Source organism: Colletotrichum jinshuiense, chromosome 3 (assembly GCF_051148585.1).
Source record: "Colletotrichum jinshuiense chromosome 3, complete sequence".
Classification (NCBI taxonomy): Eukaryota; Fungi; Ascomycota; class Sordariomycetes; order Glomerellales; family Glomerellaceae; genus Colletotrichum; species Colletotrichum jinshuiense.
Genome location: NC_139310.1, coordinates 5690403 through 5710301, shown reverse-complemented (window position 1 = coordinate 5710301; position 19899 = coordinate 5690403). Strand labels below are relative to the sequence as shown.

Genomic DNA, 19899 nt, shown 5'->3' with positions numbered 1-19899 from the left:
CCAAATGTCACCATCCTGTTGCCAAGCCAAGCTCCAATATTTTTGTGCTAAGTGGTTATTTCTGAATAGTCCTAACTATTTTTTAGTCTTTAATCGGAATTCTGTACGGAAATACAGTACCCAGGTTATAGCTGGTCTCTTACAAGTCCGAGGCAGAGGTAGAATAACTGAGCGTTAGATACCAACAGCGGAGACGGGCAGAATGGATCTGACTGTCCTTGATCATCACTTCTTGAGCTTTGATGGAATGAAACTAAATCATTTAAAAATAAAAATCCAAAAATTTTATCGCTGCCTTAGCTAAACAAGAGCAACGGGTCGAAGCTTTGCCGTGAACTCCTCAGTCATTATTTCTCCATACATGATGCCATGAAGATAGATCTCGCCCACAAGAACGTAGGTTTCCTTGGCCAACTTCGTCGAATCTCCAACCTCTAATTCATTGGGTTGAGTTTTCCTCAGCAACAGGGGCATCCGACTGCCCCTAACTACCCAAATTTCATCCCCAGCCATAGCAGCTGCAGGTCCAAGTCCCAGACCGCCCTTTTCTGTTTCCAACACTTGTCTTCCAGGAGTCACGTATTGCACAATTTTTGAAATGGGATTTTCCATAAGCTGTGATATGAAGTCATCCCGAGAGACCGCTTCATTAGCTTCTTTCAGTGTCATGAATGGTTCACTGTTGCCTGCATATCTTGGCTGAGAACTGATGGCCTTTAGGCATGCAAGAGCCTCAGAATCTGTATCTTCTTCCGGGCGGTTGATCATGGTATTGTACGCGATGCATTGCTGTACCCATTGCCTGCAATGGTCCTTGTGATATTGCATTGGCTTGAGGTCAGCACTCAACGTTGCTACGGCTACTTCGGCAAGAGGGTCCCCTCTCAATCCGTAGGAGCCCTGTCGATTACAAAAATTGAGTAGCCATGAAACGTTGGTGATGATGTGATGTCTGGAAAGCTTGAGACTTCGTGTCTCTTTAACCTTATCGATTAGAGCGCCTTCTATTATTAAGGTAGCAGAGTCTTCGCTCCGTGCACCGTGTCGGTATGATCTGTATGCAGTGCGTCCGGTATCAAAGGCGCGAAAAAGCCGACATCCCTTTGAAAGTTGTCTCAACCGCTGAAGCGAGGTATAATGGCTTGGCCCAAGGAATGAGAAATCTGGGACCCAGGAAGGCAGATTCTCGTAGCGACCTTCTGCAAGACCTGTCAGGCCCAATATGTCAAGATTGTGCAAATGCTGGAGCAGCCATGTCGTCACTTGGGTATAGGCATGTTCGACAGGTATGTTGTAGTTGGGGACAACGCCAAGCTTGTAGTTTCGACCAAGTATTCGATGAATCAACCCAAGTGCTCCGTAAATGTGGTCCAAAGGGTTCTCGAACTTGTACATTCTCAATCTGTGAAATGTGTGTAGCACTTCGGCATGGCGTATATCCTCATCCGTCGTGGCACCCCAGCGCAGCTTCTGCCACTCAGCCAATCTCTCGCCGACTTTGTCCTTGCTGAACTCGGGTAACGAGTTTTGCACGGGATTCCAAAGACGATCGATCGTTCCAGGTCGTTTCTTCCAGTCTGGGAGGCGTAGACTTAGCTGGTCGTTGAGCGCCTCATCCCAGCGAACCCGCAAAATGAAGGCGGCAAATGTGTTGATGACGGACCAGGAGAATTGGACTCTGCCACATTGTAGAACAATATCCTCTGGTTGAGGAATTGCTGCTTCTTGAACAACCCATCCGCGCGTGAGCCATCGCTTCTTGAGGAAGAAGGCGAAGAATTCCGGGTATGAGCTACGCCATCGATCGCAAATTTCCTTCCCTAGCATCTTACTGACTTCCGGATGGTCCAATTCCGGACCTGCTTTATTAAAGAGCTCGATGCTCCCCTTCTTTGATAGGCCCATGTTCATTATCATTGGAATGAAGTATTTGACTGTCCAACAAACGTTATCGTTGGGTTCTGTTTGCCCTAGCCAGACAACGACCTTGCGAGCAGCTTCGTAGATCTGACCCATCAACTGGACCTGCTGGCACCTTTCTTGACTGCTATGCTGATCTATGCAAACGGCATCAATCCACAGACTCAAACTTTTGTCTGGAACGAGCAAACGGTGCAAGTTGCTAGCTGTATGAGAATGAGCTTGAGGTTTCGATGATCCTGGCAACACGGCCATGTCATTTTTGACCTGCTTCAGGAAGTCAAAGAGTGTCTCGCCGACTTGGATTTCTCGGCCGTCACAGTTGATATGAACATATCTAGTCTCGTGTTTCGTGATTTCATCGGAACCCTCCTGGAAGTCTGATGGGCCCCAAGTATACGACAGCGCCCAGAATGGAGGGGCACTCTCCAACTGGTAGGCTTTCAATCGCAGAGAGAAGCCATGGCTGCATGACTCGTCTGGGATGATCTGGAGAAGGCGTATTGAAGTCTTAGAAGGTAACACAGAGTAGCCGTAAGCTGCTGACTGTTGATGAGCTGCGCCGACGTCTAAATACGAGTTCATTGTCGTTCTCATGTGGGTGCAGGTGTGGGTGGTGAGATTCATATCTTGGGGCAAAGGGCGGGGAAAGAAAACAATGCAACTTTGGGATTCATGAAGCGCCAGAAGGATTCAGCTTATGGTGGGGCCCCGCAGATACGCAAGGATTCGCTTGGCCTGATGTCTTGCTCAATCATTTTCTGACAGGAAGATGGGGGGATGGGGTTGGATGGAAGAAAATAAAGAAGCAAACAAAATCTTGTCAAGAGTATTCGTAGTACTGCCGCTCTGAACACATTATCGCTAGACTCCTATTCGGCGGTTAATTGCTTTCGGGGAAGAACACAAGTCCGATGCTTAGCTCACCCCGGTCGCGCGACCTAAGGGTCGTTGGTGATCCGGCCGCATTCGAACGGCATGATGACTGGAGAACAGGGGGGCGCAGGGGGTAACGTCATAATACTTGTCAACCACCCATATGGTAACCCTCGAACAACTGGTAAATAGTATCTAAAAAATGCCACCATCGCCATCGACGCCGTGTTTCAGTTATCTCGATACCTTCTATTAACTAAGCATTGTGAACGGGTTCGAGCGAGGGCCTGGCTTTTACCGGAGGCTGTTGGAGACTTGTGTGTCAAACAAGCTTTGTGAAAGTGATCCGCAATTTCGCCACAGTCTGACATCAAAGTTGATACTCTATCTCCGCCGCCGAACGGACTCATACCAGAGCAATTCTGGCACCGCCTCACAACCAACGAAAACCAATCTCTTTCAGGTCTTCAGAACTCAATCTGAAGATGATGCTATTCTATTAATAATTACGGAGACAAAATACGTAAATCGATGGATGCTTTCCTCCTCTTTACTCGGCGCTACCTTTTGGTTGCTGCCCGACCCTCTGCTGCCAAGCAATCAATAGTACGGAGCTGAAGCCTCTATAATAAAATATACTGATGCTAGATTTAAGAGGGATATGAAACAAAGGAAGCCTTCGATTACGACAGCTATTTAGAATCTCAAAGTACATCCAGATGGAAAGCATTGCGGCTGCACAATTGAGTGTCGTTCAACCCCATATTGAAACAGCAGCTTATTCTCAAAACATTACTCAAGTCAGTCATGCCTGGAAATTTTTGATTATCGTGTTTGATCATGAAATATGGTTCTTCGTGATGGCACTGCCGGATTGTGTACCCAGTCATACCCGTAGGATTTCGGATCATGCCACCTTTGCAAGGCCGAATTCGACGGGGCCATCGGCGCGCATTCCATCGAGCTGAAGCTCCGATAAATCTCGCCAAACCGGGATCGATCATCAGTAAACTCATACCTTGAAAATTCATCCCAATGCCGTTTACTCTCGGAGTCAAGCGGGAGTAGTGGGTGTCGCAGCACCTGGTTGATATACTTCCGCCGCATTATCCGGCGATGTGATGGTAATTACCAAGGACTATCCAAGCTTGTTGTATGCCTTATGTGATAAGAGAGGCGCTATTTTCCCAAGAATAACTGATCGTTCCGAGTTGGCCGAGCCCGACTTATCGATCTTTCTCTATGCCCTCATTTTGAAGTTACGGCAAATTCCTCTCTCGCTCTCTCGACGTTACTATGGCCGCCTCTGCACCCCCTTATCATGGCAAATCCCAGGAAGTAGCTTTATTCAGCTCCCAAATCACAAACTGGACAAGAGAGACCCTCAAAGAGCTACAGTCAACACTTCTTGAGAACCCAGATCTCCAGTTTTTGACGACAGCTCTTGCAGAGATCCCCTCGTTATGGACCACGATCGAAGAAGATCTTGGTCTGTCGGATTTTGGCGGCGAGGACAAGCTTTTCGAACTTAGGGACTTCGCGATAGGAAAGGACATACCAAATCCTCAATCCCTTACGAATACACACTTCGCCCCGTTAACAGTGGCGTTGCAAGTAGCAGAACTGACCCGGCTAGGTAGTGGCCAGCGGAATGGAAAACCTTTGCCGGACTTCTTCGCAGCTCAAGGGTTTTGTATTGGCTTCTTGTCGGCAGCAGCATTTGCATCCTCGAATACATGGGCCGATTTCGAAAATAGTGTACCCAATGTTCTTCGTCTGGCGACTTGCATAGGCGCGGTTGTCGACGCAGAGAACTCGACGCATTCTCGGGCTGATCAGGCAGCTGCCCTTTCTGTGCGTTGGAAGGTGCCCTCTGACAACGCTTATCTGGAAGCAGCGTTGGATTCAAACATCGAAGTCAGTTTCATGGGAAAAAATCTCATTCACGAGTGTCAATTCTGATTTGTCATACAGGCTTATATCTCTTGCTTTACGGATGAGCGGACGATAACGATAACGCTACCGAACCGAAATAAATCATCATTGTGCTCACGACTCAGCAACGCTAAGATAGCTGTCACTGAGCTTGCCCTCAGCGGAAACTATCATCATCCAAGACACAATAAAACTGCCCAAAGGCTAAAAGATATCTGCGCCAAAGATCATTCTCTTCAGTTGCCTAACGCTACCAAGCTCCGACTACCCCTCAGATCGACGGCTGACGCCGATGTCGTCGTCACAGGCTCCCTGGATGGAGTTGCTATTGATACAATTCTGTGTAAACGAGCGCATTGGTTTGAAACCGTCCGCCAAACAGTGGACAGTATCCCTGGCTGCAAAGTCAATTTTGTTCCCTTGGGTCATGGTTTTTGTATCCCTCGCTCGCTCTCAATCTCAAAGGCAGGCAATGTCGACAATAAACCGCGCCAGGAAATTGACGCCGAACCACTCAAAGCGAATGACGAAATCGCGGTGATTGGAATGGCTTGTCGCTTCCCGCAAGCTGACTCTCTGGAAGAGTTCTGGCAGCTGATTGTCACTAGTCAAAATGCTACTAGCAAGCTTCCCACCCACCGATTCAATACGGCAAACATCAGTAGAAAGCCAACACTACCCAACTTCTGGGGAAACTTTCTCAGACGGCCAGATGTATTTGACCATCGATTTTTTGGCGTTTCCGGCCGTGAAGCCAAGTCTATGGATCCACAGCAGCGAATTGCACTGGAAGTTGCTTATGAGGCTTTGGAATCCTCGGGATACCACAGCTTACCAGGTCGGTCTCAATTGACAGATGTTGGTTGCTACATCGGTGCTGTTGGTGCGGACTATGAAGACAACGTGGCAAGTGAAAATGCGAATGCATTCGCTGCTATTGGTACGCTACGAGCCTTCATCAGTGGCCGCATCAGTCACTTTTTCGGCTGGACTGGTCCCTCCATTGTCCTAGACACTGCATGCTCGTCTTCAGCAGTGGCCATACACACTGCTTGCAGAGTAAGTCTACTCACCAAAGTTCTCAATGCTTCATATTCCTAACGATCAAGATTAGGCACTTATCTCTGGAGAATGCGCTATGGCTCTAGCAGGAGGTGTGAATGTTATTTCAAGCAATAACATGCACCAGAATCTAGCCGCTGGGTCTTTCTTGAACCCCAACGGTTCATCAAGGGCATTCGATGCAGCGGGCGCCGGGTATTGCCGTGGCGAGGGTGCTGGAATGCTTGTTCTCAAGCCTCTTTCCAAGGCCTTGGCTGAAGGCGATACCATCTTCGGCGTTATCTCAAGCACGGGCGTCAACCAAAATACCAATCTCAGCTCTATCACTGTGCCAGACTCAACATCACAGAGCTCATTGTACAAAAAGGCGCTCTCCATGGGTTGCATAGACCCTCAAGAGGTTACTTATGTTGAAGCACATGGAACCGGTGAGAAGCTTTTTGAATTTGAATTTCCTTAACTTTACCTTGAACTGACACTTCACGGCAGGCACTCCCGTCGGTGACCCTATCGAGTATGAGAGCGTTCGCACGGCACTCACAGGTCCTTGGAGAACTTCTGAGCTCTTTTTGGGGTCTGTGAAAGACAATATTGGTCATCTCGAAGCTGCTTCTGGTGTTGCAGGAGTCATCAAGACACTCTTGATGATGCAACATAAAATCATTCCCAAGCAAGCCAACTTCGTCTCCCTTAACCCAAACATTAGAGTTTCCCCAACAGACTGCATCACAGTACCAAAGACTGCACATGCATGGAACAATCGACGACGAGTCGCACTGGTAAACAATTACGGGGCTGCAGGAAGCAACGCTGCGATCGTCTTGCGAGAACATTCAGACTTGCATGATGCCTTTATTGACATACAACCCGGGCTTCTGACGACGACAAGGCTGCCCGCCGTCTATCCAATATTTCTGTCTGCTAAGTCTTCCAGCAGCTTAAAAGCATATACGGATACACTGAAGCTATATCTATCCAAAACTCGTGCTTCACTTGCGGATGTTGCCTACAACCTTGCACAGACTCAAAACTCGACCTTGGAGCATCGAGCTGTATTCATTGGAACAGACGCCAAAGACTTAATTTCACATATTTCGAGCTCTGTAAAGAATTCTGTGAATTGTCCTACAGCAGAAAAACGGCCTGTGGTTCTGTCTTTCGGTGGCCAGACCGGGAAAAAGGTCACCATCTCCAAGGAGCTGTATGATAACTGCGACATTCTTCGCAAATACTTGGTGAGCTTTGACCATTACAATTATCCTAACTGAAACTAATCTTTAAAAGATTCAATGTGAGAATGTATGCAAATCCCTCGGGATACCTAGCATTCTTGCTGAGTTATTCCATGGCGAAATAATTGAGGATCTCGTTGTCCTCCACTGCGCTCTCTTGTCGGTTCAAGTCTCTTCTGCAAAGTGCTGGATCGACTGCGGACTCAATATCGACACGCTCATCGGCCACAGCTTCGGTCAGATAACAGCTCTCTGCATTGCAAACTCCATTTCACTCGAGGATGCATTCCGATTTGTCTCTGGTCGAGCACGTCTCATCAAAGACAAGTGGGGCTCAGAACCGGGAGTTATGATGTCCTTGGAATGTGACCGGCGAGACCTCGAAATTGTAGTTGATCGCATCAACTCTACAGCCACTTTCTGGGTTGACGTTGCTTGCTACAACGGATCTCACAGCTTCGTACTTGCTGGTGATAGGCCTTCCATGGAAAAAGTCGAGGCTGAGTGCCGGTCCTACAACATAAGGTTAAAGTTGCTCGAAAACTCGCATGCTTATCACTCATACGTTGCCGATGGCATCCTCGATGATCTTCAGGTCTTAGCCGATTCCATACAAATACGACCGCCCCGCATTCCGGTTGAAACCTGTTCCCTAGACGGAAGTTGGACAACGTTCACGGCAGATAAACTAGTCCAACACACGCGGCAGCCCGTCTACTTCCACGACGCAGTGCAGAGAATTGCATCCCGCTTTCCTTCCGCTATTTGGGTTGAAGCAGGATCGGCCTCTCCCGTTCTTTCCATGGTGCGTCGCGTTCTGCGTAACGTCGAAAGGTCAGATACTTTGATTGCCATGGACTTGAGCGGGGTGGAAGCCTTGAAAAACTTGTCCAATGCGGCATGTCAGCTTTGGAAGGCCGGTTACACCGCCGCGTACTGGCCATTCCACCGTGTTTCGCGCCAAAATTATACGAGAATCAATCTGCCCCCTTATCAATTCGAACAAACGCGGCATTGGATTGAACTTAAGCCAAGGTCTGACAAAAGCCCAGTCACCAATGTTCAAACCAGCAGTGCTGGAGAGCCCAAGCTTTTGACTTTGGTGCAAAATGACCAGCAAACGGGCATTTCTCTCTTTTCAGTGGACACATCACATGCTGTCTTTAACTACGCTACACGAGGACACGCTGTTACAGGCCAGAGTCTGTGTCCAGCACCAATGTACCTTGAACTGGCTACTCGAAGCGCCATCGAGATTACCCAACACAGTGTCAATAAAGCACTCCCGCACATTGAAGACTTGGTCATGTCTGCCCCCCTCGGACTCGATGGTACCTCCGCAGTCTCGCTGAGGCTTTGCAAGGTTGCCCAAACCACTTGGAACTTCACAGTATTCAGCCAAAGTTCCGATTCCCAAGGAACGGAGGACAGAGAGATTCAGCATGCTTCAGGCCGCATCAGATTACTTCTCTCGAACGACATTGTGGCAGAAAGTCAGTTGAAGATGCTAAAGAAGATATTCCGAAGCTCTGGTACTGAACGGATCTTAACTTCCCCATCAGCTACTGGAATCAGTGGCCCGATCGTCTATACGATGTTCGCGGATGTTGTTAAATATGCCAACTACTATCGTGGGATTAAGAGCTTATCAGCATCCGAGAACGAAGCAGTTGGCTTGGTCATGGTACCCGCTGAGAAGCCTTGTGGGTTTGAAGCCGGGACCTGTGATCCCATCACCATTGATAATTTCCTCCAGGTGGCTGGCATCCATATTAACTGTCTATCTCATCGCAAAGACGGGGAAGTTTTAATGTGTACCGGTGTCGACGAAATCATTTTCTCCGCCCCGTTTACGGCCAACAGGCTGGATACACGCTCGTGGACTGTCTATACCCGGTACGAGTCAGCTTTGAAGAGCACATCACATGACATATTCGTTTATGACGCAGTTTCGAAAGATCTCGTCTTTGCAATTATGGGGGCAAATTTTACAAGAGTTCCCTACAAATCACTTGCCAGAAGTCTCGCGAGACTCAATGCCCACGATTCCACCCTTGCCAACTTGGGCCCGGAAAACGTCAATGAGGGTGGCAAACAGACCAACGAAAAATTCACTCTTGAAAACCAAAGTGGCAATAACTTTGAAACCTTCCGAGACTCAGGATACACGACAAGAGAAGGAACGCCACCACAGACGCCACCTCTGGGTATTGGATACGAAAAGAAACCGTCAACTCTGCCTTCAATACCGGATCAAAAACTCATGAAACCACTGTCTCAGAAGTTGCAGACTCAGCAACGCTCACAAGGTTCTGCTAGTGCAAGCGATACTTGCACCATGCTGGTCTGTGAAATGTTCAGCAGTATCATGGAAATCCCTATCAAGGAAGTCAAGCCCACGTCAGACTTAACCGACCTTGGTGTGGACTCACTGTTAGCGACTGAAGTTCTCGCTGAGATTCAACAAAGATTCAATGTCAGTATCACGCAGGCACAGTTCCTGGGTTGTACCGACATATTATCTCTTTGTCGTCTAATTCGACCAAATGAACCACAACCTGTCACTTGCCAATCGACCACCAGTGCCCATGGCAGTGATATCTCAGATGAACCAACAGCACCACGTACCAGCTCAGCTTCTGAAATTCTTCTCAATGGACTATCTGTCTCCAAGGGAGATGTTGACCGCAATCTCGCAGTTGTGGGTCGTGACTGTTTCATTGATATCAAAAGTTCTCTGGATCAGCTTGCAGAGTCAACATCATATGCCAACTTCTGTTCTGAGGTATTCATACTGCAGTCTGATCTTGTTGTGCAGTATGTCGTGGAAGCATTTGCTGAACTAGGGAGCTCACTCAAGGATCTTGACTCGGGAGCCGAAGTTCCAGTATTCCCTTTCGACTCAAAACAACAAAACCTGGTCTCACAATTGTACAAGATTCTGTGCAGTGCTGGCCTCGTGGAGATCGTGGACAATGGCATCCATCGACGGACTACAGTGCCGGTTCCCTCAACTACTGCAACTGCATTGTTTTCCCAGATGCTTGAACAGTTTCCAAAGCATGCGTCAGAAACCAAGCTTCTGCACATCATGGCACACAGACTCGCCGACATACTTCGAGGAACAGCCGATCCATTAGCCTTGATGTTCCAAGACGCTGAAGCCCGCAATCTGCTCGAAGATGTCTATGCCAACGCACCCATGTTCAAAACCATAACCTTGTTACTTTCACAGTACCTTGTGTCTGTGATTTCACAGTTTGACGACAACCGTGAAATCAAGATCCTTGAGATTGGTGCCGGTACAGGAGGCACAACGCGACATCTCTGCGAGGCAATCACCAGCGTTAGCGGTGAAAGAAGTTTTACATACACATTTACCGACCTGTCACCGTCACTGGTTGCCGCCGCCCGTCGCAAATTTTCCAAACAATCTTTCATGCGATATGCCACACTCGATGTGGAGCAGGATCCAAGCCCGCAGTTCGAAGGCGTATACGACATCATTATATCTACCAACTGCATCCACGCAACCAAGGACCTTGTGCAGACAACCACCAACATACGCAAGATGCTACGGCCAGACGGCGTTTTGTGTCTAGTAGAAGCGACCCGGAACCTTTTCTGGTATGACCTTGTGTGGGGCCCCCTTGACGGCTGGTGGCTTTTCAACGATGGTCGTGAGCATGCTTTGGCGGACGAGTTGCATTGGGCTCGATGCCTCCGGGCTGCCGGGTTTGAATGGGTGGACTGGAGTGATAGCGCATCTGCAGAGTCAGACCTCTTGCGCATCATATCTGCATCTCCATTTAACGCCGGACCATCCACTGATACTGGTACAAACAATCTGGACGCTGAAGATATCACGGAAACAAGCAACGGCATCAAGCAGACTTTGACTTTCAAGAGCGTAGACGGTCTGGACCTCCTGGCTGATATTTACTATCCACTCGAGATGGTTGACTCGGGAAAAAGACTTCCTGTAGGTAAGTGATGGTACCATGTCATTTTACACAATTGCAATAGCTAACAACGCCAGCTCTCATGATCCACGGAGGAGGCCACGTCATGTTGTCCAGGAATGATGTTCGACCAAAGCAGACAGAAATGCTCCTCAATAGTGGCTTTCTTCCTGTGAGCATCGATTATCGGCTTTGTCCTGAGATGACACTCATTGACGGGCCTATGACCGACGTTGGCGATGCTCTAGCATGGATTCGACATGTTTTACCCAAAATCCCACTTTCACGAACAGATGTGCGGATAAATGGAGAAAAGGTTGTGTGTGTCGGCTGGTCAACTGGGGGTCACCTTGCCATGTCTCTTGCATGGACCAGCATTCCCAAAGGCGTCAGACCACCAGATGCCATTCTGGCATTCTATTCCCCAAGCGACTACGAAGATCCCTTCTGGACTCGACCAAATGTCCCTGCAGGGTCTGATACTGTTGCAGAAGGTTCTTCTTGGTACGACCTTGATAACGACATCTGGGCCGCGGTATCAGATCGACCAATCACCAAGTACAACGTCCCACGGACCAAGCGTGCTCTCGGAGGATGGATGGCACCCACAGATCCACGCAGCCGACTAGTGCTACATATGAACTGGCATGGTCGAACTTTGAACATTCTATTAAATGGCTTGGATAATACCAGTCGCCATGAACCATCGCCTCCCAAACTGGCTGATATTTTGGCTGTGAGTCCACTGGCACAGATTCGAAAGGGCAATTACAGGACACCAACGTTCATTGTTCATCCCCGTCAGGACGACCTCATTCCATGGCAACAGGCGGAGCGTACATGGCGTGGTCTTTGTGACAGAGGTGTCGAGTCAGAGCTAAGAATCGTAGAGGGTGTGCCACACTTATTTGATTTGTATCGGGAGAACCAAAGTGATCCCGATGCTATGAAGGCAGTCAAAGACGGGTATCACTTTCTTTGCAAACATGCTGGATTACAGTAGAGGGGCTGACAGATCACGTCCGTGGAGCGTCAATTTACATGAAGGAGTACTAAATTAATTACTTGGTTTTTCTTATATACTATTCCGTAAATTTTTATCTTACTTGAAACTGATTTTCCTTCATCTGTGCAGTTTTTTGGGAATGTTTGAGTTCGTATTATAAACAGTGTGCAGAGCTTGACCTCAAATGGTCAATCCCCCTCTACCGAAGGCCCCCCCGCAATTCAACTATTACACGGCATTTGAGGTCTCAACCTAAGACTATTACGGATATTTCAAATCATCCTTTATGTTTATCACTTAAGAATAGAAAATAACCGACTGTCAGATAGTATGATGCGGTAGGTAGGAATTACTAGGCACGAAGTAAAATATGAAGCAATTCCTAGCACCTCACCGCCGTTGTAGCTGTGATGAAGAACCAGTTTCTGCGAGGAAAAAGCGATCCGATACAAATTCTAACTAATTCCTGTGTTAACAGTGAGTTCAGAGGTGGCAGTCAATGTTTTGCGTAGGACTTCGGAGGACCTCCGGAAGGAACTCAAGGGAAAGATCAAGCTGACAAAAAGGCTAAGAAACAACCGGATTAAAAACGAAATCTGTGGCGACAAAATCCTTCCGTTCTGGGAATGTTGATCCAATCCGATTATGGTCTTATGACTGGGTATTTTCGTCAAATGGCAAGCTCTCAGAGTCCATGATAGGATATCAGGCTCTATCAGACATGTCTCCGGAACCGGAAGCTCCGTGCCGTTCAATACAACTTCCGTGAAGTGGTTATCCACTCTCCGCTCGTCTCCGACGCGGATGATCTACGAGACTTTGGGTGAAAATGTCGGAGATCGTACAGCCACAATCTATCCATTTGCACTGTCATACTCGACTCCACAGAGTAGATCACGTAGCCAAAGTGCCGACCGACTTTCAAGTCTATCCAACGAGGCGGGACATGCACAGATTTAGTAATACATCTTCCCGTGACCACTCGGGATTACCATACATCAGAAACGGAAATGAGAATCCGGTCAATACTGTACTTGTTTTGTTACAAATAGCTTGAGGATATCATGAGAACCAAGTTGGATTCACACAAACTATCACGTCTTCACTCAGCACGCGATTCCAAGTCACCGCATCCACAGGAAAAACACGCTTTATTCGATATTACCTCAATTTAAACCTTCGAACTTGAACTACTGTACCATTTGTCTTTGAAGTAGTTATTCTAACATAAGAATCCCCTGGACCAAACCGAAAAGATGACCGTTGTTCATACATCACCAACTGTTCTCATCTCGCCGGCTGCGAGTAAATGCAATGAGCTCCGATTGATGAGTACAGCAGCAGACCCAACATACTGGTGGCGGACCAGCGGCCAAGATCTTCAAAACATGATGAAAGAAGCCGATTATCCCGAGGAAATTCAGCATCAGTTTCTCCAATACTACCGCGAAGCCATGTGCACTCAACTGGGAGCCAAACCCGAAGCGAATTCCATCAAGGCAGTGACAGGCTGGGATGGGAATCCATTTGAGTACAGCTTCGAACTCAAAGGCACTACCAAGAACCCTGGAGTTCGGTTTGTGGTGGACTTTAGTCCCCTTCGTCCTGCCAGTAGAAACAATCCTCTGGACATCACCTCAACACAGGAAGTCCTAAATTCTCTGGCAGAAAATGGAACCATGTTCGACGATACTTGGCACCAGTCTCTCGCACAGTGGTTTGTCTATTCGCATCTTCCTCCGAGCCAACAACACGCTATGATCGCTGAGCAAAAACACCAGACGTCATTGATCGTAGGTTTTGACGTCGCTCGGCGTGTTTTAATACCTGGAAAGCTTCCGGTAATGGCCAAGAGCTATTTTCATCCCGGTTTCGCGGCGGCGGACAGGTGTATCAGCCACTGGGACGCCTTGGCTTCCGGGATCCGACAACTCCCCAACTTCGCCTCATACCCTAACATTGAAAAAGCTCTCGCAATGATGGAGGAATATCTCTTGGAGCACCCCGAACACGCCAGCGGCACCAGGGGTGTCTCCGTCGATTGTGTACCTCAAGGAAAAGCACGACTCAAAATCTACATGCGCTACCACGGGGATTCGTTTGAGGAGATTTGGGACTACTATACCCTTGGGGGTCGTATCCCAGACCTTGAAGAAGACAAGGCCAAATTTTCAGACTTGATGGAGCTTACAAATGGGGCTGGCTATGAAGCTGGGATTGGTGAACATATCCAGCAGGACCAGGAGAAACCAACGATGCTCCGGCACAAGCCTTTGGCTATCTATTTCTCTCTTTCGCCAGAAAAACCATACCCAATTCCTAAGGTTTACTTCACGCCCGCCCGTAAAGCTCCCAACGACAAAGCCATTGCTTTGGGGCTAGACAAGTGGTTGGATAAGTACGGGTGGTACGATGGAGGCAAGACAATCGAAGAACGAGTTAGTAACACTTTGTAAGTTTTACCGGGGGATCTTGTTGAATTCATGAATATTTCTAACTTTAAGGCAGTTCTCATCGCAAGCTCCACGAGAAGACAGGAATTTTTACATTCATTGGCCTGGGAAGGAAAGAAAGTTCAGCTGAACAGGGACTCAGTCTACAGGTGTATTTAACACCAGAATTGTATGAGAATCCGCGCCTGTGAACTTTTGAATATTAAATCTATTGGGTAAAATACTTGAGTTATATGAAGTCGACCAACAAACCCTTCGTAATATACATTGTGTGATGAGAACTATCTAAAGTATTCATGTCGCTTAACGTAATTGGGCCCAGAAGTTTTGGTTCGAGATATAAAGTCCCGCTGCGGCAACTTCCCCAATTGCAAGTAAATGCATCTTATAGCCTCAGTTTTCTAAGGGCCACAAATTCAGATTAGTGGTCATAAATTTCGTGATTGTGAATACGCAGCATCGTTTGTGTTCTTTCCCTGTTAAGATCTATGCGGAGCTGCGGAATTGTCAATGTGTAAGCTGACTCTCGGTGGGTACCGTCTAGGGCCTTCTCCTCGCCGAATGGACACGGAGGCCCGAACCACCACGGGATCGACCAAATCCGACGCAAACTTTGAGTTTAGTTCTAATTAACTCGAACGATTGCGGTAGGCTTGAACCGCTTCCACCTCCGATGTAAAACGGCCAGGAATGACGGTAGGGTAGTTCGAACACAAAGGTTTTTCTTAGCTCGGAAGAAGCAAAACCTATCAGTCGTTCTTAATAAATTCTCCATCCAGCGACATATTAAATAACAGTGGTCTGCTTGGCTATCCTTCCAACAAAAAAACTAATTCGTGCGAAAAGGATCAAATAACTCCGCTAAAACAATGGCCGTGCAAATTCACTTGCCTCTTAGTCCTATCGACAAAATCCTTCAGCCGCCACTCTACTACCTCCAGGTTCAAGATACGCTCATTTTAGCTTCGGGGATACTTTGGACTACAACTTATATACTATATGTTCGTCAAGCGTATCACGACGAGTCTTATGGAATGCCCATACTTTCCTTGTACGATGATCTTTACTTTTTCGAAATCAACGAAGCAAAACATAGACTAATTCTACGCAACAGGTGCGCAAATATATCATGGGAACTCATATATGGTGTTATTTACCCTACCTCTGTCGGCCAATTTATCGCATTCTTCCCGTGGCTGGTCATTGACATCGGCATCGTTTACACCACCTTGAAGTTTGGACCAAGGCAGTGGAAGCAAGCGCCAATTGTCGCCAACAACCTGGGCTCACTTCTAAGTTTCGGGATTATCGGTATGTCCATATTTCATATGGCATTCATGAAGACAGTTCCTCGGCTAGACGAAGCTGCGTTGTGGAGCTCGTTCGTATGCCAGATTATCTTAAGCTGCAGTTCTGTTGCACACCTCATGGGTAGAAACGATACGTCCGGCCATTCAATAAGAATTTGGTACGTAAATTTCTCAAATCCCGTCTTCATTTTATTGTTTCACTATTGACCTGTCTCTAGGTTTATAAGATGGATTGGAACTTTGCTGGTGATATTGCTTTTTATCTGGAGGTGGTTGCATTACCCTGATGCCTACCCGATCACCGCGAAGCCTGTCACTGTATTCCTTTTCGGGGCAACAGAAATAGCGGACTTGATCTATCCTTTCATATACCTTCAAGTTGTAAAACAGCAAAAAGCAAAGGCCCATTAACTTAATTCAAGGACACCCAAAGTAGCAGGCCGATGCCACTTCTGCATATTTAGGGCCGAAGTTATAAACAGTAGATTTTGGGCGTTCCAAGATAGAATATATCGACAATTCATGTTCGTAGAGATTATGACTTGGTATGTATTTTTATGTCATGTATATTATTAATAAGAACGTATCTCATTCTATCAATCACAGTACGCAAACTTTTCTTTGGTTCTCTGCTATTCGTTTCCCCTATTTACTTCTCATTGGATATCTGAGTCTCTAGTAGCACCTCCTTCTTGTCTCCTGATTTCCAACTATTACTACATAAAATACCCCTGAAATGATACTGGTTCGAGCCTAACATAGACCTTCACTCAGTGTGGGCTGGATATGAGTTTGACACTAAGGCAATTTAATGAAGCCTTAATGACCAGCCGAACGCGACATGAAGCGTACTAAATGTGGCACACCCAGATGTTACAGCCGCAAGCAGCCCTTTTGCTCCCAATAATCTTTGGCACATAGAGATTAAATAGTACGCTTACCCGATTATGTTCTTAGCCCACGAACTCCATTGCTTTATAAGGTTAGACCAGCTTCTTCCGTGTGTGAAGAGGCGTAAAGCTGATTGCAAACGGCTTAGACATATCTAAATGGTTAGTGCGCCGTAGGCTGAGCAAAATCACATGACTGATTCAGCCTTAAAATTGACAATGCCAGGGAAGGGCTGTTTTAGAATTATGTGGAATATTTTGGGGTATTCTGAGGCTATGCAATCATCAACGTAACTCAAACGGCTGCATGAATGAGGGGGGAGTAAGGAAATAGCTTGTATTTAAAATCTAACTGATAAAGATGATCGTTAACGACACCGATAAAAAACATGCCGATAGGTGTTCTCCAAAAACAATTGTAACTATTCAGTCGACTAACCCTCATTTTATCTTCTAGGAAATGGCGTATGTACCACTAAGTGATGGCTAAAGTTCTAGTTCCGGGCTAAGGTGCGGCTGAGAGTACGAAGCACAGCCCAGGTTCAGTGTGCACTGTGCGTATAATAAATCATAACTCTCTCGGCCTTGAATTCATACTAAAATAACCTTTGATATTTAATTTTCACCTCTATAGACTCGCTTTTTGAGGACCGCACCACTGCCCTCTTCTCGGCACCTGTTGGTTTACTGGCCTTTTCGATATGTGGTTCTTTTGGTCCCCGTTCCGACGCCTTTCAGCGAGAGATTATTGTGACGGAGTGGATGGAAAAGCCTTTTGGCCAGCAACGGGGGAGAATGATTACTTGGGGTCCTCTTTACTTGTGAGCTGGTTCGCAGGAAAGGCAGCCAGCTACACGAACACGACCACGGCACTTTGGAATGTTTGGCTCCAAGACGCGAAATACGATGAGAAGGCTAGCGCGGGTACAAAGGCCTTCAGAAAAAACATTTTCTGTTAGTGTTGTTTTTTTCTGCTGAAACGCGTGGTGACCTTGGCTGACTAGCATATCACATCGTCATAGCTAGGAACTTAACCTTCAACACCGAAGGTGAGAACCAGTGGTGGGTGCCAACAGATGTTTGCAACCAAACAGTAATATCCTTTACTTGGACGATATCCGGTGATTTTGAAGCGACTGGCAATTATGTCGTGGTTGCCATCCGGGAGTCAGCAATTACCACAAGCGCGTCCACCGCAACCAGTGGACCTTTCACGATTGTAGCATCTTCTGAGCCCACAGCATCGGCAACGACAACACCAACTTCTTCAGCCACTGATATCGGGCCTTATTTGACTAATGTGCCGCCAAAAGAGACCTCTATAGTCTCATCTACCACCAATGACACTAATAGGATCTCAGTGGGTGTCATAGCAGGGTCCGTCTGTGGAGTGGTCGTCATCTTGCTAGGTTTAGCTGGATTATTGTGGTGTTTCTGGAGAAAGAGACGTGACAAGAAAAGGCTCGCTGCTGCTACTATGGCCGAAGCGGCTGGCGAAAATAACGGTTACTGGAAGCCGGAGTTGGACGGCCAAGGGGTGACAAATAAGGAAAAGGCAGGTGTTGAGCTGGATAGCATTCACGTGGCCGAGTTAGATAGCCAGCAGATCTGTGGGAAAGCTAGCTTTTCGTCGGCTTCTAAAGCATACAAGAACAGCGTTGTCGTTGAAGAGACCCCCATGGCGGAGTTGAGCGCTGGGCGGCCGGTTGGAGGCAACATTGATGTAGAGGCGCAGGAGGAACCCAAAGGTAACTAGCTCTCAAATATGACTCACTTCCCCCAAGTTAGTCTCTTTAGCTTTTAGTTCCTTTGACCGTTCGTAACTACCTTTCTTCTTTACTCCTTAGTTCTAGTCCAGACGATGCGATACTATATGTGTGTAGATGTGAATCAGGTATACAGTCAATGGACATACTAGTCAAGAGACGTAGAGAGTTTTATTTGTATTTTTAGACTCTAACAATCCGTTCGATACACGAATCTAAATTCCGGAAGAAGTTACATTAGCCTTGGAGTATCTACGTAAAAGTTCATGGGAATTGATGCTCCTGAAGCTATCCGAGTAAACTTTTTGTTTCGCAACTGAGGGCTCCTATCTCATTCTTGGTGGCCTCCCACCAGGTAGAGTGAACCATACCTGGGTTACAGGCAACCGAGGCTTCGAATGTCCAACGCAAACCATCCTTCCTGTTCTTTGCAATCGCACAGTCAGGGAAGTGCGCAACAGCACAAGCCGGGAATCGCCTGAGGTTATTCCAGAGTCTACCACACAAAGAAGGAACATCTTTAACACCGGTGGCAGCGACGTCATATTTGTTGCTGACCACAATTTTGGGGAAAATCTCAAAGTGTTTGCATGTAGGGTGGCCGATCTCGGGCAATGGATTAAAATCAATCACCATGTTACAGTCAGATATCCGACAGTAGGGTTTGTGTTAACAGGCGTTAAGGTCGATACTAAGAACAGTGGTCGTGCATGCTGTAAGTCGTTAGGCTAGATCTAGGCTTCAGAAGGTATAGTAATTAATTATATAATTAATAAGGTAAGGATACTAGTGATATCACTAATAAAGGATATTAAGAGTTATATAAGAATAAATTACAAGTTGATTACTAAAGAGCTAAGGGAAGTATTCTATCTGGTTCTAGTCTTAGAGTCTTATACTCCTTTGTGATTCTTGTAGTGTGCCTGGGACTGACGCTTAGAAGTTGGTCCTGATGTTAGACCACCCTTAGCGTGTCGGTCTACCCCTATTAGACTACTTCTCGTCTGTTAGTCCTACCCTATAGGATTACTTATCGGTTGTTAGTCCTTTATTATTATGTAACCTCCTGTAGTTCTTCCGTTTACCGATTAGGCTGAGCTTAATCTCTATATTCCTTTGTATATAAAGGCTTATGCCGCCTGCATCCTTACTGCTAGGTAGGGCGTTATATCTGGTAACTTATTAGGTTGTAACATTAGGTCTCCCCTTTAAAGGTCTAAATCCTATAGACTATTAGTCTATAAGTAGGTGGTAATTTCCAGGTTAGGGAATCCTTTAATTATGCTTCCTTTAATAATACTAACATCATGTTAGGTTGCGTTTCTAAGGCAAAGTCTGTAAAAACCGTCCTAAAGGATTGTAAACGTTAATTTTTACTTAATTTCGTTAATCTATAAAGCGTTGTTGCTAATATACCTTACACTTATTGTTTTCGTATAAAGGTGGCTTGTCGTTTTAGTAAGGGTTCTTCTTATTATTATATATAT

The 19899-nt window shown here is 46.7% G+C and overlaps 3 protein-coding genes across 3 annotated transcripts; 2 read left to right on the top strand and 1 right to left on the bottom strand.

The window, feature by feature from the left end:
* Positions 1-1115: 1115 nt before the first annotated feature.
* EsH8_III_001499 (uncharacterized protein) lies at positions 1116-1905 on the bottom strand (the record flags this gene model as incomplete). The annotated part of the gene is made up of 2 exons (XM_083263224.1): positions 1116-1199; positions 1264-1905. The coding sequence occupies 2 exons, from the start codon at positions 1903-1905 to the stop codon at positions 1116-1118; spliced, it is 726 nt and encodes a 241-aa protein (XP_083123711.1).
* A 3588-nt stretch (positions 1906-5493) lies between these two features.
* EsH8_III_001498 (uncharacterized protein) lies at positions 5494-11616 on the top strand (the record flags this gene model as incomplete). The annotated part of the gene is made up of 6 exons (XM_083263223.1): positions 5494-5790; positions 5846-6221; positions 6283-7028; positions 7078-11011; positions 11065-11159; positions 11530-11616. The coding sequence occupies 6 exons, from the start codon at positions 5494-5496 to the stop codon at positions 11614-11616; spliced, it is 5535 nt and encodes a 1844-aa protein (XP_083123710.1).
* A 1633-nt stretch (positions 11617-13249) lies between these two features.
* EsH8_III_001497 (uncharacterized protein) lies at positions 13250-14449 on the top strand (the record flags this gene model as incomplete). Its single annotated transcript, XM_083263222.1, has 2 exons — positions 13250-13604; positions 13662-14449. 2 exons carry the CDS (start codon positions 13250-13252, stop codon positions 14447-14449), a joined length of 1143 nt encoding a protein of 380 aa, XP_083123709.1.
* Positions 14450-19899: the final 5450 nt, after the last annotated feature.